Source organism: Silurus aristotelis (assembly GCF_946808225.1).
Source record: "Silurus aristotelis genome assembly, chromosome: 26".
NCBI classification, from domain to species: domain Eukaryota; kingdom Metazoa; phylum Chordata; class Actinopteri; order Siluriformes; family Siluridae; genus Silurus; species Silurus aristotelis.
The window spans coordinates 3531881-3559353 of NC_139599.1; the positions used below are offsets into that span (position 1 = coordinate 3531881).

The following is a 27473-nucleotide window of genomic DNA, read 5'->3' on the forward strand; positions in this document are numbered from 1 at the left end:
CATAATTTAAAAGAATGTATAAAATCATATTATGATGTAATAATTAAATAAAATGATATAAATAATAATATACAATTTGGGGGATAAAAACTATTTGCATGCACAGTTTGGGTGTGCAATCTCGGAATGTCCACAAGATGGCGCTAAAAAGAAAAAAAAAGAAAAAAACGAGCGCAGATCAACACACGTTTGTTGACCTCCGTAGAGCGCATGCGCAGTGTTGGCTACAACACGCTCCACGGCATGCCATTGGTTCCCATGGCTACATCCATCCATACTTCCGTAATAAATAGTGCGCCACCGCCTGCAGAACTAAGAGCTGCTTTAAGTGTACTACGTAGTAGGCTAGTATGCATGTGGCCCCGCAGCCTGCCTGCACTGAGCGCGGTGGCGCAGAAGCCAGAACGGGATTCAGCAGGAGGGCAAGAGAGAGGGATTATCACTCCGGACTGCACTGAAAGTCCTGGATAAAGTACAATAAAGGTAAATAAAAGCATAAACGCTTTAAAATAGTATTATTATAGCTGCGTGTCTCATATATAGTGCTGATTGGAAGTGTTTATTTGACTGCTGTGTGAACGTGCCTGTCTCGCCTGCCTTAATATATCATATATTTTCCCTAATATTTACACATTTTTACCCTTTCCTCACTTTTGGATCATTTATTTAAAGTTTGACCAAATATTTCTTGTTTTTACTCGGTATTGGGATTACTACGCGATATTACGCAACACGTTGTCATGTTAAAAATGTATTATAATTCTTTTTTTTTGCTGTTTACATCATTATAAAGTGACTCTTACATTTCTTAGTGTTTCAATTGTTTAATTCGCAAATTTCAACACCAAGTAACAAAATCTGTCCGCTCCAATTAATCGTTTATTAATGAATATGGGTTGCATCTGTAATGTTTCAGTACTCCCTACACATGTGCACTACATAGGGGATGATCATATGGGTTATGTGCCCTATTTCTAGGGTACGATATGGACTCTTATTTGAATTCAGGTCCTGTACAGGATATTAATGGAACAGGTAGTTACTTAGTTTGGATAAATACACAGCAGCAAAATGCAGTTTGGCATCTACCAGAAGTGCAAATAGTAGCATTGTGCAGATAAATATGTAAATATATGTACAACAAATCAATATAAAAAAAGGGTGGTGAAAAAATATACACAAGATGTTTGTACACACGCCCCTTTATAACACTTTTCAGCGAGTCGGTTCATTTGTCTCGGCTCACCGATACGAGTCGACTCTTTCAAAGCGACTCATTATTACTATTATCGTTGTTTATTATTTTTTTGCTTGTTTGTTTGTTTTCCAAAACGATTTCTTAGCCAGTGATTCTTGTACTTTTCTGAAGTGAAAACATGTCAGGAAAGAGTTCTTTGAAGCTAATGTGCACTTTCCAAATTTCACTTAAAAGAATCGGTTCGAGTCAACTCGAATAGTCGAACAGAAGATGATGTTTCATAATAGGATAATGTTCGACATCTATCTCCATGTCAAGGGATAAACTTAAAGGCACAAACATATAAATCTATATTTTTATAACATCTGTTTCTGTAAAGCCTCTTCAGGGAAATGTCCATCATTAAAAGCGCTATACACATACAATTTAATTGAATTTAATAAAACCTATGAGATAAAAATATTTTCTGCACCCGGTTGTATTATAGTTCTGGTCGTATTAATAGTTTAGTTTTGTGTTTAAAGAACAAATAGGATTTTAGGGGAAATTCCATTCATAATAGGAATAAAACCACATCAGGACATGCTGTTTTGGAAAAAAAGTCACCTTCAGTATAAATGTAGTAACTTGTTTTATTTTTAAAGCTGGGAAACATGAGTTCTCCCTGTCGCCAATGATTTCCTATAACATCGATCAAATGTTTTTCTGTGCAAAATCCAGTTTGAGTGTAAAAAGAGAGCAAGTCAGTGTCCACCATTTGTGCTTTCATTTATTCATATCCATTTTCAGCCCCTTTGTGTTTTGGCAGCCTTAAAGGGTATTTAGTGACGGCATTAACGTGAGCGAGCAGCTCGCAACGAAACTGAACATGCATCGCCATTGTGAGTGATGGTGAATCAAAAAGGATATAAATCTTCTCACGGTACAATAATCACTGCTTCCTGTGTGCAAGCACCCTGATTCACTAGGCAGGAATTCAGCGATCTTTACAAAGCACGGGCAGGAAACACGAGTTAAACATTGACCGCCCCTGATTGCTGGGGGGGAAGATTTACAGTCGTGAACTGTTGCCTCGAAGCAACCCAGACGGTTCATAAATGTAAAGTCAGACACGGACGGGGTTTTTCTTTTCGAGATTTGCCAATTTTTATTGCTTTTACTCGCAGCAGCTCGGTGTTTTCCTGAACGTCAGCCTGTAAAAACCTGTCGATGTGGAAACGCTGTGGCCTGGCATCACTGCTGCGCTGTACTGTTTATTCACCGGGCATTTATTTCATTCTTTTTTCAGCAGTCTGTTTGAAATCTTATGACAGGGCTTTTTGTTGCTGGGTGCAGCTCTGGAGGGAGGCCAGGGCGTGTGTGTGTGTGTGTGTGTGTGTGTGTGAGAAGCTTTTTATTTACTGAGCACGTTTAATCCATTACAATCCACACAGTCCTGTGATCATTTAATCCGTCTCTCTGTAGCCTGTACCCTGACACGGACACGAGTCCCTTCGGTTTTTGGAGCTCAAGAGCCTTTGGTATTTCCTTTTAAAACAATTAACGGGACAAATCCCTGAAACAACTTTTTAGTTTGCAAAATTCGTAGGCCTTAAAAGTTGTGAATTCGCTGTTCTAGGTCTTGAATAATTGTAATCAGATCTTAATTTTACGATGTCCATGTAACGCTGCCCCTGACGCTCAAAAAAGTGCTCACGCAGCACTTTGAAATGTTTTTGTTTTGTTGTAGTGTTGTAGTTCTTTCTTTTGCTGGTCCAAACAGGCAACAGCCAATCAGCTTTCTGTCTTTGGTACGAATCTCCACAAGCGTAAAACGATTATTTTTTATTTTTCAGCTGTCTGGAAGTGCAAGTTTAGCGATACTTGGCTTAAAAAATCATGAATGTAGGGCTTAGTTAAGCCCAGTTGCTGACAACTCATTTGTCTGTGTGTTTCTGATGTCATGATCTTAAAAGGGTATTAAAAATCTTTGTAAAACCTGCAGAAACTCTCTTTTTTTTTATATTGCGCTGGTATAAGAGAAATAAAACAATTCAGGATGTGTGGCTGTAGGAAACATCACTTCATCCTGTCATCGATTCTTTTTTTTCTTTTTTTCTCTGGGTTGCTGATTGGAAGGTTGGGGGTTTAAGCGCCAGTATGGCCAAGCTGCGACTCTTGGAACCCTTGAGCAAGACACTTAACCCGCAGTGCTCAGTGCTGTATCCTGGCTGACCCTGCACTCTGACCCCAGCTTCTTAACATCGCTGGTTAAGAACCACAGATCCATAGTATAACGGGTACTTTTCCTCTTTATTGCCATTTACTGATAAATCGCTTGTTGTTTTCCTCAACTGTAAGTCGCTTTTGAACAAAAGCGTTGCAGAAGAATAAATCTAAATGCAGAGAATCGTAACGTCTTCAGCTCTTCACCTAGTTTAATAGATATTGTGCGAATGCCCACAGTTTCTCCCCCAGTGCTTCCATAATCAATACTCATTAATAGAATATTTATTTTCAGTCCGTACGCTGAAAGTTACTGCTTTCTTTTAATTAAAAATGAAGGCTTGTAAATGTTGGTTCTAAACTGTTGTAATCAATAAAGTTAAGAAAAATGTATTGCATGTTTGCAGGAAGTTGTAACAGTGACGAGGTAAATTTGCTCATAAATTGCCTCCGATTCAAAAGGCAGGGAAAAGGAAATCAAAGCTTTGTGTTTAAAGGCCCGATCACGAAGTCATTTGGCAAACTGTTCCACAGTCACAAGTTTAAAAAGCACACACACACACACACACACACACACACACACACTGAGAGACACAGCTGATGTTGGATCAAGCGACCCTCTGTGTTGTCCTTATAAAACCCATTGAAGGCCTGAACAGACGCAGCATGCACGTTCAAAGCCCACGCCCCCACAGATTTTGCCCTCCATTTTACAGCATTAACGCTGAGATTATACACGCATAGTGGTATCAAAAAGTTTCGAGACCAGCTCTGTTTACAAGGAAGCACTTTCTTCATCTATGTTTACACAATTCAACATAGTCCCCTAGCACAGCAACACAGCACTCCAGGCGTTCCTGCCACTTCTGGAACGTGTCCCGCAAGTGTTCGTTCTGAAGCGTGTCAAGCATCTTTTGCGATTCTGCGAGACCGGGCTATGCACGTGGTCAGAACAGCACCGGTTGCACATCTCCCGATGTCTTTCGGGACACTGATTTATGAAGGACGTGCTCCCTGTGACTGTGCATGCAGCCCTGTCCTGCCATATGTTGCCGTGTTACAAAACAAGTCACCATGATTCAGGAAGGGTTTCCGAAGCACAGTCTGTGGAAGTTGTAGACGTCAGACTTCGAATCGGGAGGTCACGAGTTCAAATCCCAGCACCACTAATATGCCACTATTCCTTTGCGTGACAAACCTTCTAAAGTCTGGTCAGGTTGGTGGTGTTGGAATGTTTTGGGTGCTATTGGAATTTTCTTGGTCCCTATGTTTTCTCGCATACCTTGTAGAATTGTCCGTCATCGCCATTTCAGCAGCGCGTGAAAAATCATCTGAACGGGCTTTATAGAGACCATCGATCACATAAGAGCACTCTTCATAAGTCTGAAGGAAAAAACTCGAGTAGGATGCTTTATTTCTCTCAATTCTCTCTCAAATTTTTTTTCCTGTCTGTTGTGATGCCTCAAATTTTTTTTTTGCTTGGTTTTGTTTTTTTCTCATGAGCTTAACAAGGTAGAAAAGTAGGAATTGTAACATGTGGAATTCGAAGGGCCACTGCAGGGGTCTGGGCTTTTATCCGTCGGAGGTTTTACAGCTCCTCATCCCACCCAGTCACATTCCTGCCGAGTGATTAAAGAGCAGAAACCCACACGACGACCCGCCGTTATCGTCCCGGGGCAAGTCGAGCAGGTTTTTATTGTCCTTCCTGATTGTATCCGTCGGGGTTGAAGCGTTGTCTTTCCGGGACCATGGAGCAATGCAGGACGGCAATACTTCAGACTTACAAGACTTTCTGCAGCTGATTCAAATGCTTTGCTAATTAGCATGTTATATGGACAAAGGTTTGTGGACAACTCAGCATGAGATGATGTGCTTTTTAAACATCCTATTCCACATTTAGTATCATTTGCTGTAAACTCCACTCTTCTGGGAGGATGTTCCACCAGAGTTTGGAGTGTGCTTGTGGAGATTTGTGCTCATTCAAACACAAGGGTGGTAGTAAAGTCAGGAATTGATGTAGGTGAGGTGTGGAGGCCTGGGGTGCACTCAGTGTTCCAATTCATCCCAATATAGTTGAGGTCAAAGCCCTATAGCAGGAAAACTTTTACTCTGAGGGTTTCTGTGTGGTCTTAAAGTATAAAATCTTAATTTTAGGCTTTTAAAAAAGTCTTTAAGTTTCTGTGGTGCTGTAGTTCGTTTTTTTCCCTGATCCAAATGTAATTCACTGTATTACGACTACAAATGAGACCAACATTCATACCTCAAATCTCTCTTGGATTGTACCACAAACGTATTTTTCAGCTTTGGGAAAGTGCAAGTTAAGCGACACCTGGCTTAAAAAAAAAACTGAATGAAGGCTCGGTTATGGCGAGTTGCTAACATCTTATTTGTGCGTGTGTGTGTTTATGATTTTGTAATATTATGTGGATACATTTCATTGTTATTGGTCTTATAAAGGTCTTAAGAAGTCATAATTCGACTCGGTCAAACCTGTAGAAACCCTGCAACCAATGTACTGTACATTGTACAGCATTTCTTGAGCAACTCAAGAACTTGATGGATTTGGACTGTAATTAATATCAACAGCCAGCTACACTTACTCGCTTAGAACCACAGGTTGCATTTAAGCGCCCATCACTGCACATCTTCACAATGGAACAGTGGAACTAAAAATGAATAGACACTTTGTGAGGATGGGTTCCCTTTCGAGTCCCTCTCAAGGCTTTTTAAAGCAATCTCCGGGAGTTTTTCCTCGCCCCAGTCACCACTGGCTCACTTACATTTAACAAACATATACGTTCTTTTCTAACCAGGTTATCTATTTAAATGTGCATTGAGAAACATCCATTGTTAAAAGCGCTTTACAACTGAAAAAGTATTCAACTGAAATGTTCATGGAACTGGCTTTGTGCTGAGGCATTGTCATCCTGGAACACATTCGGGTCTCCTACTGTACTTTTAGGAGTTTAACAATTGTGTGCCTCTCATTTTGTGTTAACAGTTTGGCAAAATAACTACACATGGTTGGTTCATGTAGTGTAGCTTCACTGTTTACCACTTTAGCTGATGTTTCATGTCCTTGCGCCACAATTAACACATTATCACTTGTATCTGCTTTCTCACGTCCATTACATGGCGATATGTTAACAATCACATGTGACTCAGTAAAAGTGACAGAAACCTGAAAGACGAGCACAAATATGCGACCAGCAAAAGTGCCATTCAATGTCGCAGCTGAGAGCAAACGAACAACATTCCCGTCATTTCTACCTCTGATCTTTAGCTCTTGCCGTCGCAGATATGCATTCGGGCCAGGCAAACTTTTAAATAGGCCTCGATCCGTGTGATGCATAGCCGGAACTCCGTAGCCTAAGGATAGTGTTTTTAGCAAGTAGCCATAATGTGTGGTTTACAAAACCTAAATGAGCTCAGTGTTTCCACGTGAACCGTTTTCACAAATCCAAATGTCACACGTTGTGAGTTACATAAGGATTCACTGATGAACACTAACTGCATTAGGAGCTCTTGTTGAGGTTGCGTGTAATTGATACCGTGCGTGCAATTACACTGAACTAAAACTGCTGTAGTTACGTAATTACGCAGTTAGAACAGCGTTTTCAACCGCTTTCTTTCCTTTAACATACGTGATTACTAAAATCAACACCACAGAGTAATGCTTTTCATCAGCCTGTTATCAATACAGTAATAGTGGTAGTATTTATTTGTTTGTTCGCTACTATTATTAGCAGCATTTTTATTAATAGTAGTATTTTTAGAATTAGTTGTATTTATTTATTTATTTATTTATTTGTTACTATTATTAGTAGTATTTTTATCATTTTTAATAGTAGTAGTAGTATAGTATTAGTATTATTAGACAAGAATAAGCTTTCACTTTGAACACACTGGGTGTGTGTGTGTGTGTGTGTGTGTGTGTGTGTGTGTGTCACAGTGGGCAGTTTGGGGAATTCCACTTCAAGACTGTTTTCACTTTTGCATTTCATCATGATTTAAAGGAAGGTTTATTTTTGGGTTTTTTTTCCTTCTTTTAAATACAACAACAACGAATAAGTCCAATAAGTACCTGAACTGAAACAAAAACAGTCATCACAGTTAATGAGGTTGTTGCAAGATCTGTTCGTGGTTATCGAAAGCGATTCTGACTATGGGAAAGTTGCTGTTTGAATGCTGTGGATTACACGCAAACATGCATTTACCTGTGGTGCATTACTGTTTCTGTAGTCACAGATTACACTAGGACTTCCACTAGGAGGAGGTTTGTGTATGGAGATGTTTGTATAACAGGTGTGGACGGATTCGCCAGTTTCAGCTCTTCGTAACTGAATATTACAGATCCGGAAAGTGTTATACCAGCAATTTCTGAATAACATTGTGTCACTAATCTTATAATACAATTCTCAACCATATTCGAATGTTGTGTGATGGTGTCAGCAAAGTTACAATAGTTGCATCAACAACATTACAATATAAATGTGTCAACGGTGTGTAACAGTATTACAGTCAACATTACAATATTGTTATGTCAACAGCGTTAAAATGAAAATATGAAATGAACGTAACTATATAACTGTCAGCAACATTACAATTAAATTGTCTATAGAATTGCGATATGCTGTCAATGGTGTAACAATATAACTGCCAACATTACAATAATAGTGTCAACAATGTTACAATAAAACTGGCAACAGTGTAACAATATAACTGTCAGCCAAAAAAAAAAAGCATTACAATATACTCGTGTCAACAGCGTAACAATATAATTGTTTCAACAGCGCAATAGATTGACCGTCAACATTACAATATTCTCATGTCAACAGAGTAACAATATACTTGCCCACATTACAATATACTTGTGTCAACACTGTTACTATAAAATTGTCAAAAGCGTTGCAATATACTATTAACAATAAAATTGTCAACAATGTAACAATACCCCTGTCAAGATTACAATATACTCGTGTCAAGAGCGTAACAATATTCCTGTCCACATTACAACACACTCATGTCAACAATGTTACAATAATGTAGTCGACAGTGTAACGATTTAACTGTCAGCAACATTCCAATTAAATTGTCAAGCGTTACAACATACTTGTCAACAGTGTAACAACACTGTAATAACCGTCAACATGACATTAATCTCATAGCAGCGTAATAATCAACAAATAAATAACAATATATCTGTCAAATTTACAATATACTCGTGTCAACAATGTTTCAATCAAATTGTGTCAAGAGCGTAACAATATAACCGTCAGCAACGTTACAATTAAATTGTCAAAAGCGATACAATATTCTCATATCAACAATGAAACATTATTCCTGTCAACATTACAGTATAATTGTCAATGTTTCAATAAAATTGTCTGCAATGTTAACCTAATGTAATTATGTCAACAACATTACAAAAGAAAATGTTTGAATAGTGACTATAACAATGTTACAATCGAACTGCCATCGATATTACAATTAAATGTTTTAAAGCACATTACTGTACAATCCGATTGCACAACATTACGCAAAAAAAATGTTAGTGACTCTGCCAACATCTTTACACTTAAACTGTAATCGTTGGCGAGTTGCCGTGGATTCTGAGAAATAACCCTCTCTCTCATGATGTCATTGGAAAATGATCAACAGCATCTGACCGGATCACACCACCCCCTTCATTCATGATTATTTAATAATTGCATACGGTATGTGGTTTAATCACTTACAACACTTCCAGTGTTTGTGCAAATGTTTATTTCAATAGTAACGTCTCATTTACAGCAGCCTGCACTGACTTTCAAAAAGTTTTGCCAGCCTTTTCCAACACCCCCTTTTTATTTTTCATTACCATGGGCTTGGAAATGAAAAGTAATACCGTGTAGAATTGATGAGCTCAGGTTCAAATTTCTCTGGCTCAATCGGGACAGTTTGTTTCGATGAGGCCCAGCGTGCAGAGACACATCCCTTTCACGCTGATGTGTATCAGCACAAAGACTGCCAGAGTTCTGCCGATCTGTTGTTAAAGACCCCCATTATACCTTTGTTCTGTGTGTGTGTGTGTGTGCGTGCAGGTGAACATCCTGCCTGATCTTGTTTAAAGGGTATAGTTTTAGTAAGAGAACACAGCCGTCGGGCTTAAACCCACCCTGAGTAGCTGAAGTGACTCTGCTGAAACTTGCTTGTGTGCAGTGTGGTTACATCTAAAGCTCCAGGATGCAGATCTGTAAAACACACCTACTCACACACTTGGAACCTCCTGATAACTTTTTTTTTAATGCACTGTACATTTTTCTGTTTCTGGTCACAACCTTCAGGATCTTCTTGTACACATGCTTCTGTTTTGAGAATTTTAGAGAATTTCCCTAATTTTGATAAATATGTATTTAAAAAAAAATGCTTCCTATTGCCTCGAATCGAAGTGTTTGAAGCAATATTGATTTTTTTTTTTTATCTTCTTGTCATTTAAAAGCATTATGAAGTCTGATCGGCCTCATCTTTTTTCTCTCAGGTGGCCATGTTATAAAGCAGAAGTCCACCATCAGCTGAGGAAGCCACCCGTAATCATCATCATCTGTCCACTGAGTCAGCTTCATCCTCTCTTTCTTTGTCTTTCCTCACATCCACCTTTTCTCCACCCGAACCCCTTCCCCCTTTCGGACACCCCACTCCTTCATTTCCTCACCATGTCCATTGCACTCAAGCAAGTCTTCAACAAGGACAAGACGTTTAGGCCCAAGCGTAAGTTTGAGCCCGGTACACAGCGCTTCGAGCTGCACAAGCAGGCTCAGGCATCCCTCAGCTCTGGCGTGGACCTGCGTGCGGCAGTGCAGCCGCCCCCTGGTGAGGACCCCAACGACTGGGTGGCTGTCCACGTGGTGGACTTCTTCAACCGCATCAACCTGATCTACGGCACCGTGTGCGAGTTCTGCACAGAGAAGAGCTGCCCGGTGATGTCGGGCGGCCCACGGTTCGAGTACCGCTGGCAGGACGATCATAAGTACAAGAAGCCCACAGCGCTGCCAGCGCCGCAGTACATGAACCTGCTGATGGACTGGATCGAGGTGCAGATCAACAACGAGGACATCTTTCCCACTAGCATAGGTGAGTGCAGTTATAAAACGATTACTTATATTTTGGATTTTCATCCCGTGCGGTTGCTAAAAAGTCAAAGTGGATGAGTTTAAATCCCAGGGATCAACTATTTAAAGTAATAGAGAATGTGTTAGAGAAGTGAAGAAACCAGTGCGTGCATGGTGGAGTGGGTGGAGAAGAGCGGCAGGAGTGAAAGGGAAAGTTTATCAGACGGCGGTGAGACCTGCTATGTCATATAGTTTATAGACAGTGGCATTGACTATAAGGTAGGACGACAGGAGACTCAGCTGGAGGTGGCAGAGTTGAAGATACTGAGATTATCATTAGGAGGCAGGAGAATGGACTGAATTAGAAACGAGTTTATTAGAGGGACCGCACAGGTAGGACATTTTGAGTCAAGGTGAGAGAGGTGCGATTGAGAAGGTCTGATCATGTGCAGAGTAGAGGTTGATTGATTAATTGCTTTTGCTGATAAATCGGCACAAATAGTTGATTGCTGGAACTATCAGCTATCTGCAGAAATCCATACCGATAGTTTTTCCGGCTTACGGTCTGCTGTCTTTATTAAAGTGGCCTCTAGAGGTAAACCACTGACACTACGTGCTGTACGTTTTTCCACTTAAGAATGCGCGCTGCACAGAGAGTGCCATATTATACTAATTTTTTTTATTAGCACATTTTAATGATGGATCTTGAATTTTTTATTATTATTATTTTTTTATAATAAAGTTCAGTACTATTTTACATGAAGTGTTGTTTGTTTTGTTTTTTTATCCGGAATCCATTTTAATCGGTTGATTAAACGGTTACAGGCAAGTACCAAGCTATCACTGTCAGAAAAATCCACTTTCGGTCAACTTCTAGTGCAGAGTTGGGACAGGGGGTATATCGGTAGAAGAATGCTGGGGATGAAGCCACCAGACAAAAGGGAAAAGAGGAAGGCCGCCAAGGAGGTTTATGGATGTGTAGGGAAGTCATGCAAGTGATTGGAGGACAGAGTGCTATGATGACTGATGATCCGCTGTGGCGACCCCTAACGGGAACAGCCGAAAGAAGAAGTTTGATTCTCATTCCAGCAATGAAACGCTAGGTTTTTGTAGCCAATCCTCAAAGGGCCAGCCTTCCAGCCAATTGGGATCTTTGGGTTTTTTGTTCATGACCAATCTCCTGTCTCTGTTACCCAGAAACGTAACAGACAGCTAAATTTCATGGTTGCTGAAAAAAAAAAAACATAGTGAGGTAGGTAGTCCAGTAGTTTCCAGTAGCTGGTAGATCAGATATGAAATGGTGTCACACAGTGGTGAAGAGTAACAAAGTAAATTTGTTACTGTACTTAAGTAGCATTTTCACATATCTGTACTTCACTTAAATATTTCCATTTGGGAAGACTTCTACTTCAACTTCACTACATTTGAAAGTCAAATATTTTACTTTTTCCTTGACTACATTTTGCAAAATCAGTCGTTCCTTTTTATTTATGAGGATAAAAACTACTAAATCAGCAATCAGGGTCGAGCTCTCGCTTTGTTTTGAACTTATTTTGATTGGCGCTTGGTGTATCTACTTATCACCAACATACAGTGCAGCATCAGTTCAACAGCAAGCAGAACTTTTTTGCGAGAAATAAATGATGAAAGAATTCGCTGACTCAACACGCATGGCCTCGTTTGCATGATTTTTTTTAAGAAGATTTTGGTCTCATGATCATTGTAATAAATATCAGTGTTTGACTCATTAATATCATTCTATTAATAGATCAGTGTGCTGAGAGTAACATCTTTTCTTACATAAACTGGGTTGATTTGATTTGAAGTACTTTTGTCCTTTTATTTAAGTGTAATGCATCTTTACTTTCTCTCTCAGTACATTCAACCCAATAGAAAGTAAGGACGTTATATGGTTTGGATCTTGCGTCAAACTTTATTTTTGTCAGTGTTTTCCTGGATCCGAAAGGTAAACCTGTCATTTCAGCATGCTAATCAAGGTGTGTATCACCCTGAAATGTCTTACATTTAAACATAGCCACCAAATGATTGTTTTTGTTTTGTGAAAGTTGTTTTGGGATTCCCTCATATTTCTTCTTATTTTGGTCAGCTCACACCCATTAGCTTGCTCTCGCCCAAGAGAAATGTGAAGCCAGCAGACCACAGTACCTCAGGGCAGAATGATAGACAGAGGAAAGTGCTATTTTCCCTCTACCACATACATCAGTTTGTAGGTGCACATGCTTGTCTGGTTTTTATCTCCTGATGGGTTTTTTTTCTTGTCTGCCAGGCAACTATATATTTAAACCTACAAGCTCAGCCCCAAACACTGTATTCCCCAAACACCCAGGCTGCCGACTTTCCCACCCTAAGGTCTTTATTATCATCTAAATCACTAAAGTTCCTTAATTTGTTGCTATGATTATAATCCTAAAACCCCTGCACACTCTTCCTCCCCCTCCTCCTTTCTCTCTCCTTGTCCTCACTCACAGCATGTACGTCCTGTATCGCTAAAGTGTAACACAATCACGTGTTGTCTGTTAATTATTCAAAGTTATCAGACCCTCAGAGACGAGACATGCCTCCTTCTGCAACCCTATCCCTCCCGGTCTTTATTACCCGCTACAGTCCGTCACCTGCGGCTTCTCGCTCCCACTCTTCTCTTCGTCCAAGCGTTTTAACCCTCTCAGTACTATCAATTATTCAGTCTGACATGAGCCGGGGCGTAGCCTTCTTCTGTTCGTGTCGGGGAAAAATATGTATTATTTAGAAAGGATGCGAGAAAAGGCCAAGTCCGTGTTGTGGCGCCGTCAAGACACGAGACAAAACTGGGATTTGGAAAGGAGAAGGACATCCAATCACCTGAAGTCTAAATGTGTTTAGTTTGTTTGATTGCTGTTTTTTTTTTTTTTTTTCGGTTAATCAGTAATCAGTCGTATTCGTGTTTTTAAGGGATGTTAAAATTCACAGATTCAAAACGGTGCATCGGCACAAAAGTTAGCGACGTGATTTTTTTAAAGTGTGCACCGGGTACAAGTTGGAATCGCTATGCATCGTTTTTGAACATATTTGCATCTGTAAAAACGGATTTATTTTAATGTAATTATTATAGATGCTCTTTACTTTTATTATTTAGAAAGTGACCAATAATTTGTGACTAATATTTTCTATGTAGATCAATTGCTCGTCTCTAAACCGTGTCTACAGAGACAGAGCCGTGTCCTGAGAGTCACATAGAATACAGATTAACATGGCAGATGTAGAGCTGTAACTTCCTGCTGACAAAGGCGTATTTGTGAAAGGGGCCATGCGTTAGAAGTCGGAAGACACAATAGTAAACTGATGATTTTCTTTCTGTCTGAACCAAAGAAATAAAATCTGTACAATATTGAATTGTAGCGCATCATATATTTTTCCCATTGCATTGCTTTGCATTAAATCGAGTCTCACTGCATCGTAATGGGGTGAATCGTATCACATCGCATCAGTAGCTGCTTCATATGTATCTTTTTAATGTATCGTATCATTGGCTATGCATCGAGAGTTGAATCGCATCGACCTCACTTATGGAGATGCACATCCCTAATATATACCTCAATTCTGATTGGTCGAAAGAAGGTTTATATTGCGTTTAAAAAGATTTCTAATTATTGATATGGGGATTTGTAGCTGCTGTAGCATAAGTGATGTTTGTGTGCGTGATCAGTATTAAGCTCTCCACCGCTTTCTCATACACTTGCTGTTGTCTGACCCACACCAATGTCACACACTCTTTCTGTCTCTGTCTGCCTTTTTTCTCTGTTCATTTCGATCAAAGGACCGTCCTGTCCTGCACGTCTCTGTGTCTCTGCCAGTCTCTCGCTTCCTCTTTGTCTGTCTGTCTTTCCCTCTTATATTTCGATCAAAGGACCAGCCTGTCCTGTCCTGCACGTCTTGCCTCCATGTCTCTTTCTATGTTCTTTGTATGTCTCTGTCTATGGATTTCTTTCTCTCTCTCTTTTTGTCTCTGTCTTTCTTTCTCTCTGATTATCTCAGGACCAGCTTGTCAGACCTGCACGTCGTCCCTCTTGTCATCCAGCTGTGTCTCTGCTCCTCCTTTTTGCTGTCCCTCAGCAAACACACATGGCACACAGGACAGGAAAGACAGGAATCAGACAAGCTGCTGCTCAAACAGCCGTCAGCGTCAGGCGGCCCGAAACTCCAGGAGATAGATACGAGACGCAGTTACACTCGCAACCGCAAAGAGGCTTTAACAAGGATTTACTGAAACTCTCTCTCACACACACACACACACACACACACACACTAATACAAATTTTTACCACAGATCAGTTCAGTGGAAGTGTTTGCCAAGTAAACTTGATTGATTTATTAAGAAATAGGAACAGAAAATATTCTGCTGCTGGATCTTATATAAATGTATACCTTTAGTTTCAGGCGTCTCAAAAGCCATTCAATCCAATAATTTACTGTGATCGTCTCATACACGATATGTCTTTTTAAAATTACAATCCAGTCTACTGAACTCATATCCGATCACAATTTGAGTATTTGGGACTCAGGTCAAAGGTCGCAAGTGGGGAAGCCGGTACACTGCTGAGAGCTCTATCCGTGTAGGATCCCCTCGGAGGAGGGGAAGTTCCTGCAGTCAGGAATTGTCACGACCTCGGGAGGCTGGTGTGACTTCTGACCTCTGAAGCTGTGTAGCTACTGTGCTCAGAGTGGGGAAAAAGCACAAAGCTGGATAAACTCACGATTCAGCTTTCTGTCTGTCTACCTTCCACATATTATCTGTCCATTTTTTTTGCCTGTCTTTATGTCTGGTTCTATAACTTTTTTCTCTGTCTGGATGTTTGACTGTCTGTTTGTCTGTCTCATGGTTTCTCTCTCTCTCTCTCTCTCTCTCTCTCTCTCTCTCTCTCTCTCTCTCTCTCTGTTGCTATCTTTTGTCTGTCTGTCTTCTTCTTCTCTCCTGATCTTCATCTTTCTCTCTTTCAGTTCTCTGTCTCGACTTTTTCACTGTCTTTCATTTCTTTTTCTCTCCTCCTTTGTCTTTCTCTGTCGTTATCTCTTTTTCTCTGTCTATTTCTCTCTCACTCTCTTTCTCTGTTTTTCTTTCTTTATCTCTCTCTATGTCTGTTTGAGCCTGTCATTTTTTTATTTATTTTTTATTTTCTTTCTCTCTCTCAAATGATACACATCTCAGAACACCTCATCTTTCCTTCATGGCCATTCTCGGGACAGTCATTTGTGTCATTGTGACTATAATAATTGTTACAGAAAACACAAATCTTTCTCTTTCTCTCATGACACATGCTTCATAACGACATAACTGTCCACTGTACTGAGTACATTTTGGTAATGTCCCTTTCTCATAGTCAGAAAGGATATATAAAGGTGTGTGTGTGTGTGTGTCTTGCAGCGGTGCTGAGTGTTCGAGTGCACTCTGGTCAGTCTCTCATTACCACGACTGAGTGCTTATTAGCGTCACGATCACATGACCTTCATGCTCACGCCACCTCATACCTGAGAGTCTCTCTTTCTTCCCCTCTTCTTCTCTGTCTTCGCTCTCAGAATGTTCTTCGGCCTCACGCTGAGGAGAATCAGGTCACTTTACTTCATCTCCCTCTCCAGTCTTGTCGTTTGTTAGAGGGGAAGTGTGTTGTCCTGCTCACACATACATTGTGCCAGCTCCTTAAGGCAGGTTGCTGAGAAAAAGAAAGTCGTGCTCTGTTATATTAAGCGCCGACGTCCCTGTTCCCACCCTCACCATGTCCACACACACACACACACACACACACGCTCCATCTGTTTACTGCCAGCCTGCCAAGTCTGTTTGCATCCCTTTTTTTTCCTTTCAGTTCAACCTCAAATCTGTTTATTCTGGTGTTTATTTAAACACTAGCTCATGTGCTGCGTTGTGAGTCATTATGTGTAAAGACAGTTTACAGTCACTGTGTTTTGTACGCACGGTTACCATTCATTTACAGTCTGAGCGAGAGACAGATCCAAAAGAATGCCAGAAATGTACGCATCATAGCATTCACTCACTGTTATTTTATCAATCCAGATTCTCCGTGATCACTCTTTAATAAAGGGGGTCTCCGAACTCCAGGTCGCAAGATGGCACCGGGCCGTGGGTAATTTTTGTAGTGTTGGACGGAATACACAAACCATGCACTTGAGTTAAAGATTCACTCGGTAAAATATGCCTGTAGTATAATATACCTGTAGTCTTTGTGGTGAGCTCAATTACATTATAATAAATAAATCACATTTTTATGAACCACCGTAAAATAAAATAAAAAGTTGCCATTCAGATTAACCAGAACTATGGATCAGCCTCAACTGTTGAACTGTCTGCTAACCTCCTTTACATTATACAGTAGATCACTTTTCCGATACAGAACACCTCACGTCCTCTCAGATTTCCAAACGAATTGGTTTCTGGAGCAGTGTACAGTAGACCTTCACATTTTTTTTTAACAGCTGAATAAGAGGTTATGTAAGAGCTGTTACACAATGCTACAGTAAGATGCTTTATTTATATATATTTTAATGTATTAACATTTTTTTCTTCATTCTCACACTGACCTGGATTCTCTTTTAGTGTGTGTGTACTGTTGTTTCACCTGTGTGGTGTGTGAATGTGAGTGGGTGTGGGTGTGGGTAGTTGGGTGTGTGTGGGTCAACAACTTGAATATCCTGCTCATTATTCTGAACCCAACACACACACACACACACACACACAAACACATATGAGTATGTGTAGTACAGTTTATTGAATGTACAATATCTCGTGTGAAACACTACATTAGGATGATTGTAGATCATTGAAAGTGGAGGTATTATTGAGACTTGATGTTGCAGATTCAGTGGTGTGTGTGTGTGTGTGTGTGTGTGTAAGAAAATCCAGGATGTCATGTTTTATTTGGACCCCAGGCTTTGATGTGTAGCTCCTCTTGTATAAAACGAAGCTCCCCGCTGTAGGGACTCTGAGCATGAGATAAGATAAGACCTTTGTTCATCCCACAGTGGGGAAATTTGATGCGAACGTTTGTCCCGTACAGGCCGCTAGAATCCGTGTTTAATCCGTGTCGCTCCACAGGCAGCGAGAGAGATAAACTCCAGGTTCGAGGATCCATAGAGGAGTGGGAACTGTAGCAGTGCTTTCTGATTGTGTATTTAGAACAGCATGTGCCCTGGTTTTATTGTAATCTTTGAGCCAGTTTGCATCATGGGAGATTATCAGGAGCAGATAAGAGGATAAACGATTTTAGTGCTTAGGGACCCCAGCCAGGGGCCAGTCTTTCTCTATCTTTCTCTCTCTCTCTCTCTCTCTCTCTCTCATTCTTTTTCTTTTATTCCTTTTCTATTGGTCACTATCTTTGACTTTTTTTCACTACCTCTCTTTCTTTCTCACATTTTCAATTGTTCCCTTTCCTTGTCTCTCTTTTGCTTTCTCACTCTTCTTTCTTTCTTTCTTTCTTTCTTTCTTTCTTTCTTTCTTTCTTTCTTTCTTTCTATCACTTTCTTTCTTTCTTTCTTTCTTTCTTTCTATCACTTTCTTTAGCTCTCTCTTGCTTTCTCTCTTTCTTTTTTTTCTTTCTTTCCTCATATATCACTTTCTTCGTCTCTCTCTTGCTCTTTCTTTCTTTCTATATTTATCACTTTCTTTGTCTCTCTCTCTCTTGCTCTTTTTTTCTTCTTTTCCTCATATATTACTTTCTTCGTCTCTCTCTTGCTCTTTTTCTTTCTTTCTTTCTTTTTTTCTTTCTTTCTTTCTTTTTCTGTTTGTTGTTCTATTTTCCTTTTAATTCCCGTTAATTCTGATATATTCTTTTTAATTCACTTATTTTCCATTTAATTCCAATGCAAAGTTTCCAGTCTTGAAAACTGTTTTTGCAACTCGATACAGGATTTGAGTAACAGAAAACTAGTGTTTTTTGTCTGCTAACATTTGCCCAGGCTGAGTGTATCCCGGTTTCGAACACAGAGCCTGTTTTACACGTGCTATGAGAGCTTTTGTTCAGATACAATGCACGCTAATTCATCGCCTACACACAAACATACATTTGCTGCCACTTCCCATGGAAATAAGCCTCCTCGTTAAGCCCCCATGCCGGGATCAGGAGCCCTCGCAGTCACAGTGCCCCAGTGTTGCCGGAGGAACATCAGGAATCTCTGGAACACACTACACATTCTTCATGAGCGCTCTGAACCCACACTCGTACATACACCATGCGTGCACTAATCTCTGCCTCAAAAGCTCCGCCCAGAGTCTACAGAGCATCTGATACCTTTTACACACAGAGATAAGCCCAAGGTTAGAGTTTTGAAGGCTGCAATTCGATTGGTTGTTTATCTTCCAAGGTGCATGCTGGTTTCTTTGGAAATTTGATCACCAGGACACTTTTTTTGGAACAGGATATAGTGCAGTCCTATGGTTTTTACAATAATGGACATAATATATATTTGTATACGTCATGTATGACGTATCATTATTTTGCTGAGGGAGAAAAAGGGTGATACGAAGCAAAAATTCACTTTGCTCAGGGTAGCAAAAAAAAAGTATAACGATGATTTTTTTTTTTTTTACAAAAGTGTCTTTTTTTTGATAATTATATCATGACAATATTATTTTCATAGAGTCAAATCTCCACTCCATAGTCGCCGGATTAAAAAGCAAAAATTTAGGGAAGGATAAAAAAAAGGATCTTTTCAGTTTAGCTTTTGGTTCTTATCCATGTTTTCATCAGTAAAAGTACCTGATTCTCCAGTAATAGTTAAACATCTCGCTTTGGAAACTTAATACATTGTTTTTGCTCAAACCCCTCCTCCTAACAGCATTAAACTATGTGTATTTATACTGATTTATGAGCAAATTTCAATTTTGCATAGCAAATCTGTTAAAGAGAACACTTCCTTCGATTTCCACTGAGGAGTTTTTTTTCTGCACTGCCACGCTTAATTTTATCCCTTTTTCAGGACACCAGAACGTTTCCTGTTGGCAGGGTATAGTTGGGGGAAGAGTATCCTGAAATATCCTGTTCGGCTGTTTGCTAGTGCGGCACCACTTTCAGCCTCGGCTCCTGAAATGAAGCTTAAAAAGTCCTGAGAATTCATGTTGTTTTAGAGGAGGCTGATCATAGCTGTCTATCAATCAGGAGTGGTGGAGATGAAAATACTAATGGATGAACACTGAGAGTGCACATGTTATTGATCATTAAATATTCATGTAAAAAAAAATCTGTGTGCCTGTCAGTATGAGTGGAGGAGGTGTGGCCTCTGTGTGCCTGTCAGTCTGAGTGGAGGAGGTGTGGCCTCTGTGTGCCTGTCAGTCTGAGTGGAGGAGGTGTGGCCTCTGTGTGCCTGTCAGTCTGAGTGGAGGAGGTGTGGCCTCTGTGTGCCTGTCAGTCTGAGTGAAGGAGGTGTGGCCTCTGTGTGCCTGTCAGTCTGAGTGGAGGAGGTGTGGCCTCTGTGTGCCTGTCAGTCTGAGTGGAGGAGGTGTGGCCTCTGTGTGCCTGTCAGTCTGAGTGAAGGATGGGTGCCTTCCAGTGTTCATGAAGGCTGTGTGGTTGGTCAGCCTTAGTGAGATAGGTGTGGTCAGTGTACCTGAAGGAGGTGTGGCCTATGTACTTCAATCTTAGTGAAGTAGATGATGTATGATTGTAAAAGATATGGGCTCTGTTGTCAATCTCAGGAAAGGAGGTGTTGCCTTAATTTCCTTAAGATTACGTTTTCTTAACTTTAGCTGAACTTTTTAAACAACATTGTGTCTTATAACATTGAATATACCCTAAATAATGTTTTATTACACTGAAATGAGTGAAATATTAAGTTTTTGTCTTATGAGTTGAATCACTTTGGAAAAGAAATACACATTTGCTTTATATAAAGGTTTATATTAGATTCTTTTCTCAGATGGTTAAGATGCTTATCTAATCAATTCTTTATAGTAGATAAATATGTATGGATAATATCTTCCACTGAGATAATCCTGTTTCATCAAGCATCACTGTTCATCACAAACCCGTAGAAAAGTTTCGATCTTTTTTTTGTTTCCCTCAGGAATTCCATTCCCCAAGAACTTCGTTCAGATCTGTAAGAAAATCCTGTGCCGGCTCTTCCGAGTCTTCGTGCACGTCTACATCCACCACTTCGACCGAATCATCCTGATGGGAGCCGAGGCCCACGTGAACACCTGCTACAAACACTTTTACTACTTCTGCACCGAGCTCAACCTCATCGACCGCAAGGAGCTGGAACCACTGGTGAGTAAATACAGGGGCAACCATATGGGTAGTAAACAACACTTAGAAGAAAGTGCGGTCTAAAAATGCACACTGACTCAGAGTAGATCGAATAGGAATGAATTTCTCCTGGTTTAAGACTCACTACTGCACTCTACTGTTTATTATTCTGTATTACACCAGTGACAGAATGGCTCTCAACACCGACACCAGTTAAAACAAACTGCTCCGAACTTCTCATAATCACAGTATACATGATTATAGCCATTACAACCCCACAGCACTCGTTATAACACACGTCTCAGCTCAGAGCCCCTGACGTGTGTAATTCCAGCCTGTTGCACTCCTGCACACTGCTTACATCATGCATCCGGCTCGGCCTTGTTTCCCTGCAGCACTCGCATATCAGACATACAGTGGGTACGGAAAGTATTCAGACCCCCTTAAATTTTTCACTCTTTGTTATGTTGCAGCCATTTGCTAAAATCATTTAAGTTCATTCTTCTTCCTCATGAATGTACACATAGCTCCCCATACTGACAGAAAAACACAGAATTGTTGACATTGTTGCAGATCTATTAAAAAAGAAAAACTGAAATATCACATGGTCCTAAGTATTCAGACCCTTTGCTGTGACACTCATATATTTAACTCAGGTGCTTTCCATTTCTTCGATTCATCCTTGAGATGGTTCTACACCTTCATTTGAGTCCAGCTGTGTTTGATTATAATGATTGGATTTGATTAGGAAAGCCACACACCTGTCTATATAAGACCTTCCAGATCACAATGCATGTCAGAGCAAATGAGAATCATCAGGTCAAAGGAACTGCCTGAAGAGCTCAGAGACAGAATTGTGGCAAGGCACAGATCTGGCCAAGGTTACAAAAAGATTTCTGCTGCACTTAAGGTTCCTAAGAGAACAGTGGCCTCCATAATCCTCAAATGGAAGACGTTTGGGACGACCAGAACCCTTCCTAGAGCTGGCCGTCCGGCCAAACTGAGCTATCGGGGGAGAAGAGCCTTGGTGAGAGAGGTAAAGAAGAACCCAAAGATCACTGTGGCTGAGCTCCAGAGATGCAGTCAGGAGATGGGAGAAAGTTGTAGAAAGTCAACCATCACTGCAGCCCTCCACCAGTCGGGGCTTTATGGCAGAGTGGACCGACGGAAGCCTCTCCTCAGTGTAAGACACATGAAAGCCTGCATGGAGTTTGCTAAAAAACACCTGAAGGACTCCAAGATGGTGAGAAATAAGATTCTCTGGTCTGATGAGACCAAAATATAACTTTTTGGCATTAATTCTAAGCGGTATGTGTGGAGAAAACCAGGCACTGCTCATCACCTGTCCAATACAGTCCCAACAGTGAAGCATGGTGGTGGCAGCATCATGCTGTGGGGGTGTTTTTCAGCTGCAGGGACAGGACGACTGGTTGCAATCGAGGGAAAGATGAATGCGGCCAAGTACAGGGATATCCTAGACACAAAACCCTTCTCCAGAGTGCTCTGGACCTCAGACTGGGCCGAAGGTTTACCTTCCAACAAGACAATGACCCTAAGCACACAGCTAAAATAACGAAGGAGTGGCTTCACAACAACTCCGTGACTGTTCTTGAATGGCCCAGCCAGAGCCCTGACTTAAACCCAATTGAGCATCTCTGGAGAGACCTAAAAATGGCTGTCCACCAACGTTTACCATCCAACCTGACAGAACTGGAGAGGACCTGCAAGGAGGAATGGCAGAGGATCCCCAAATCCAGGTGTGAAAGACTTGTTGCATCTTTCCCAAAAAGACTCCTGGCTGTATTAGATCAAAAGGGGGCTTCTACTAAATACTGAGCAAAGGGTCTGAATACTTAGGACCATGTGATATTTCAGTTTTTCTTTTTTAATAAATCTGCAACAATGTCAACAATTCTGTGTTTTTCTGTCAGTATGGGGTGCTATGTGTACATTCATGAGGAAGAAGAATGAACCTAAATGATTTTAGCAAATGGCTGCAATATAACAAAGAGTGAAAAATTTAAGGGGGTCTGAATACTTTCCGTACCCACTGTATCTAATGAGCGCTGGAGGCGGTGATCCAGAGCAACAGCAAACAACGTTCACTTCATCATATGCTCCGCTTTTGAGAGAGCTGGAAGAGAGGACGCAAGAAGCTTGCGCTGAAACATGTAAAACTCTGATGCACATTGTAGGAGGATATAGTGTGGTGCAGTGTAGTGTAGTGTAGTACAGTATAGCACAGTGCTTTGTAGTGTAGTGTAGTACAGTGTAGTGCAGTGTAGTAGTGTAATGTAGTGTAGTGCAGTGTAGTACAGTACACTATAGTGTAGTGCAGTGCTTTGTAGTGCAGTGTAGTACAGTATAGTGCAGTGCTTAGTAGTGTAGTGCGGTGCAGTGTAATGTAGTGTAGTACAGTATAGTGTAGTGCTTTGTAGTGCAGTGTAGTACAGTGCAGTGCTTTGTAGTGCAGTGTAGTACAGTGCAGTGCTTAGTAGTGTAGTGCGGTGCAGTGTAATATAGTGTAGTACAGTATAGTGTAGTGCTTTGTAGTGCAGTGTAGTACAGTGCAGTGCTTTGTAGTGCAGTGTAGTACAGTATAGTGCAGTGCTTTGCAGTGTAATTTAGTGTAGTGTAGTGCAGTGCTTTGCTTTGCAGTAAAGTGCAGTGTAGTGTAGTGCTTTGTAGTGTAATGCAGTGTACTGTAGTGTTGTGTACTAAAATATACTGTAGTGTCGTAGATAGTAGTGGACCATAGTATTGTGTAATGTTTGTGTAGTGTACCCTAATAAAGTAGACTGTAGTGTAGACTAGTGTACTGTAGTATTATGTAGTGTGCTGTAGTATAGTGCAGAGTAATGTTGTGTACTATAGTGTTGTGTAGTGTAGTGAACTGTAGTATTGTGTTGTGAAGTGGATTGTAGCGTAGTGTAAGGAACTGTAGTATTAGGTTGTGCAGTGTAGTGCAGAGTAATGTAGTGTATTATAGTGTTGTGTAGTGTACCCTAGTATAGTGTAGTGTGGATTTCTGTACCGGAATATTGTGTTGGATCGTGGTATAAGTATAGGGATATGTGTGTAAAGTAGTGTAGAGTAATGGACCATAGTATTGTTTCGTGTAATGTCATGTAGTGTACAGTAGTGGTGTGTAGTGTTGTGTACCGTTGTGTTGTGTAGAGTAGTCTGCTGTAGTATTGTATAGTGTAGTGTACTGTAATGTGGAGTAGTGGACTGTATTATTGTGAAGTGTACCATAGTGTTGTGTAGTGATGTAGTGTAGTACCTCATGGTGTAGTGGACTGTAGTATAGTGAACTGTAGCGTAATATTGTGTAGTGTAATAAAGCATACTATAACAGTGTAGTGTAGGCAGAAAGGAGGTTCAAGCGCTATCACAGTGCACTTAGTAGGAAGGTCTGCTGTGTCATGTCTAAACACACAGCAATAAAATAACAATTAAGACATCTCACAATGCATTATGGGTTAAAAGTGGGAGGATTTAAATGGTCCTTGATTGTTGGGAATAGGAAAAAGGGCACTATTTTGCAAAGAGGGTTTGTGCCTATTAGATGGCATTTAGTGTTTGTAGGTGTGGTGAGAATGTGTGGTCTAATCCCGTGTGTGTGTGTGTGTGTGTGTGTGTGTGTGTGTGTGTGTGTGTGTGTGTGTGTGTGTGTGTGTGTGTGTGTGTGTGTGTGTGTGTGTGTAGGTGTGTCAGTTGTGACATCATCATAATGCATTGTCATCTTCTTTTGGGCCTGCAGAAAGAGATGACGTCACGTATGTGTCTTTAAAGGCCCCTCAGGGACCTCATGGATCCGGAAACTCTCAGTTTCGTGTCAACCAGAGGACGTTCACAGACAGACAGATGAACTCGGACAATGTGGCGCTGATAAAGTGTGATGTAACCAGGAAAAGCGAGAACGAAGCACAGAAGCACCCTCACGTTCGCTCAGAGCAACAGCACCACCCGCGGGTGAGAAGTAGCGCGCACACACGTACAGCGCTCATCCTCCAGGTGGCGCTCTAATGCAGTAATTGGATTATGCACTACTTGAGAACTGTATCTATGCAGTGTGGGAGGAGATTGAGGAGCTCGATCTAGTTTGGATGAGAATACTAGTGTAAAGCTACTCACTTTTTAATGACTGCAGGGAATTAGTGAATTGAACCCCCTGGAGAACACTAATGGTGTGTGTGTGTGTGTGTGTGTGTGTGTGTGTGTGTGTGTGTGTGTGTGTGTGTGTGTTTGGTTTATTTCTCTTGAGGTGTAAGTGCTAAATGGGATAATTTCAATTATATGTAATTTTTTAGATGATTATGATGATGGTGATGGTGATAATGGTGATGGCTCTCACACACATTTCAGATGATGCTCCTTCACGATGTTTGAGTAATACAAGGTGTTTCAGCTATGCAGAACTATTTCACGGACAATTTTGGACTTTAAATGCAATAATTGTGGAAGATTGTGAGCGTGAGAGAGATTGCTGTGTGTGTGTGTGTGTGTGTGTTTGGACCGCTTTACATTCCTATTGTCCAATAAGGACCACTAAACAGTCTAAATCCAACAGCTCATTTTGTTTGTTTGTTTGTTTTTTGTGGTGTTTTTTTTTCTGAGGATCTTCACAGATAATTTTAGTATTTGTTTTCTAACAGCTGCTCTCGATTTATGAGGTTTCACCTAAAGAAAAAAAATTATAAACACAATATCAAGTAAAGAAAAAAGAATCTTACGTGTTTATCGTTACAGAAGTTTACCTTCAGGTTGCATCTCTTTCTTTCTCGCTCACTCTCTCTCTCTCACTTTCTCTCAATCACCTTTTTTTCCCTCTTGCTCCATCTCTTTGTCTCACTCTTTCGCTATCTCTCATTTCTCTCTCTCGTTTTTTTCTCGTGCTCTATCTCTTTCACGCTCTCGATCTCTCTTTCTCTCTCTCTCTTTCGATCCTTTTCTTCCTTCTACTCCTGCTCTCTTTCTTTCTTGCTCTTTCCTCTCACTCGCTTTTTCTCTTTCTCTCTCACTTCCTCTCTATTTATTTCTCTTTGACACTCTCTCTCTTCTGATATTTCTCACTCATTCTTTTTCTCTCTCTCTCTTGCTCTTCTCTCTCTCGCGCTTTCTCTCCTCATTGATATTTCTCACTTGTTCACATACGGAGACTAGTGTTTTGTTACAGTTGAGTGCAAAAGTTTGCACAAGCCCAACTCCAACATTTAAGAACCTGCAGATGAGTTTACAGGAACATTTCAGGATGTCGCTTAATTTTAAACAAACAACACAGCGCGTCAGTTTTCTTTTTTTATTTATTTATTTATTTTCCAAGTTTAAGCACTTGGTATTTGGTACCCAAATGTACACGATATGAAAAAGTGCTAATGATGAACTCCTCAGTTTTATGCTGAAGATGCCATTGTGTTTAGTATATATTTTATATATATATATATATATATATATATATATATATATATATATATATATATATATATATATATATATATATATATATATATATATATATAATATAATATATAAAATAGCAAGGACAGTAGGGTTGAGCACGTAGGGTCATCAGAATGAGTCGAAGGTGCCATGAATCGCTTTGGGGAGAAAAGTGTAGAAGCAGGAAAACGAGGGGAAGGGAAGCATAAAGCATAAGGGAAGCATAAATGTGTCTCAGTGTATGTGTCTCAAGGTTTTAATGAAGCACAGTTTCAGTCTTTGCTTTCAATTCAGTTTGCGTATGAGATTCCTGATGGCAGTACGAGTATCGCTGCATCTCTCACATAACCGTATATTAAATAAACGCTAAAAGTGAATAAGCGGGTTTTCCGAGTGTGATTATAAATGTGAATTTTTTTTTTTGCTGTTAGTGAATCTCTGCCAGTTTTCTTTTTCTTTATGTATTGGTGTATGTACACTATTTTTTCTAAAAGTATTGGGACACCTGACCTTTCCCTCTACATGTGGTTCTTTTTCCGAACTGTAACCACAAAGCTGAAGGGACTCAATTGTACAGGACGTCTTTAGATGGCACTATAATAACAATTTGCATTCACTTGAACTTTGAAACACAAAACCTGTTCCAGCATGGCGTTGCATCTGTGCACCTTAAAGATCTGGTTTACATGCTTTGGAGAGGAAGATCTTGCTGCTATAGAGCTCTGATCTCATCTCTACTGAACACCTTTGGGATGAATATGAACGCTGACTGCACCCCAGATCTCCTCACCTACATCAGTACCTGCCTTCCAAAATCTAGTGGAACATCTTCCCAGGAGAGTGGAGGGAATTCGAAGAGCAAATTGGAACTAAATGTGGAATGAGATGCTCAAAAATCACATACCAAACTTATGACCAGGTGAACCGATACTTTTGGCAATGTAGAGTATTTCCTTCATGTATGATTATAGTAGCAAAATTTTGCTGGAAACTGGGAATTTTGCTGGGAATTTAGTCAAATTGCAGGATAGCCTATAACGGGGAACTTAAATGTAATTGGGCGGGAAAAAAAACAATCATGACCCTGTACATTCATCAGTCACGTGCACACAGCACACTTACTGCAGGGCGACTGAGGCCACGCCCCCTACATGCCCTGCGCATTCCTCCATCACATCATCTATCGAATCCTGCACACAAATACATTTCGAAAAATGTCCATCTTGGCGAAATTCCACGTAATTATTACATGAATATTACCTACATTTGTTTAAAACGTCTTTGTGC

General features: G+C 40.4%; 1 protein-coding gene across 2 annotated transcripts; it reads left to right on the forward strand.

Annotated features, from left to right (window-relative positions):
- The first annotated feature begins 309 nt into the window (after positions 1–309).
- On the forward strand, positions 310–26566 carry LOC310720538 (MOB kinase activator 3B). 2 transcript variants are annotated; one of them, XR_014531767.1, is made up of 5 exons: positions 310–483; positions 9924–10516; positions 20563–20765; positions 24508–25302; positions 26285–26566. XR_014531767.1 is itself a non-coding variant. In XM_083531165.1 (4 exons), the coding sequence occupies exons 2-4, from the start codon at positions 10099–10101 to the stop codon at positions 24535–24537; spliced, it is 651 nt and encodes a 216-aa protein (XP_083387291.1). In that variant the 5' UTR covers positions 310–483; positions 9924–10098; the 3' UTR covers positions 24538–25374. The 2 variants fall into 2 exon arrangements, 1 of the variants encoding a protein (XP_083387291.1); XM_083531165.1 differs by lacking the exon at positions 26285–26566 and having other exon boundaries at positions 24508–25374.
- Positions 26567–27473: the final 907 nt, after the last annotated feature.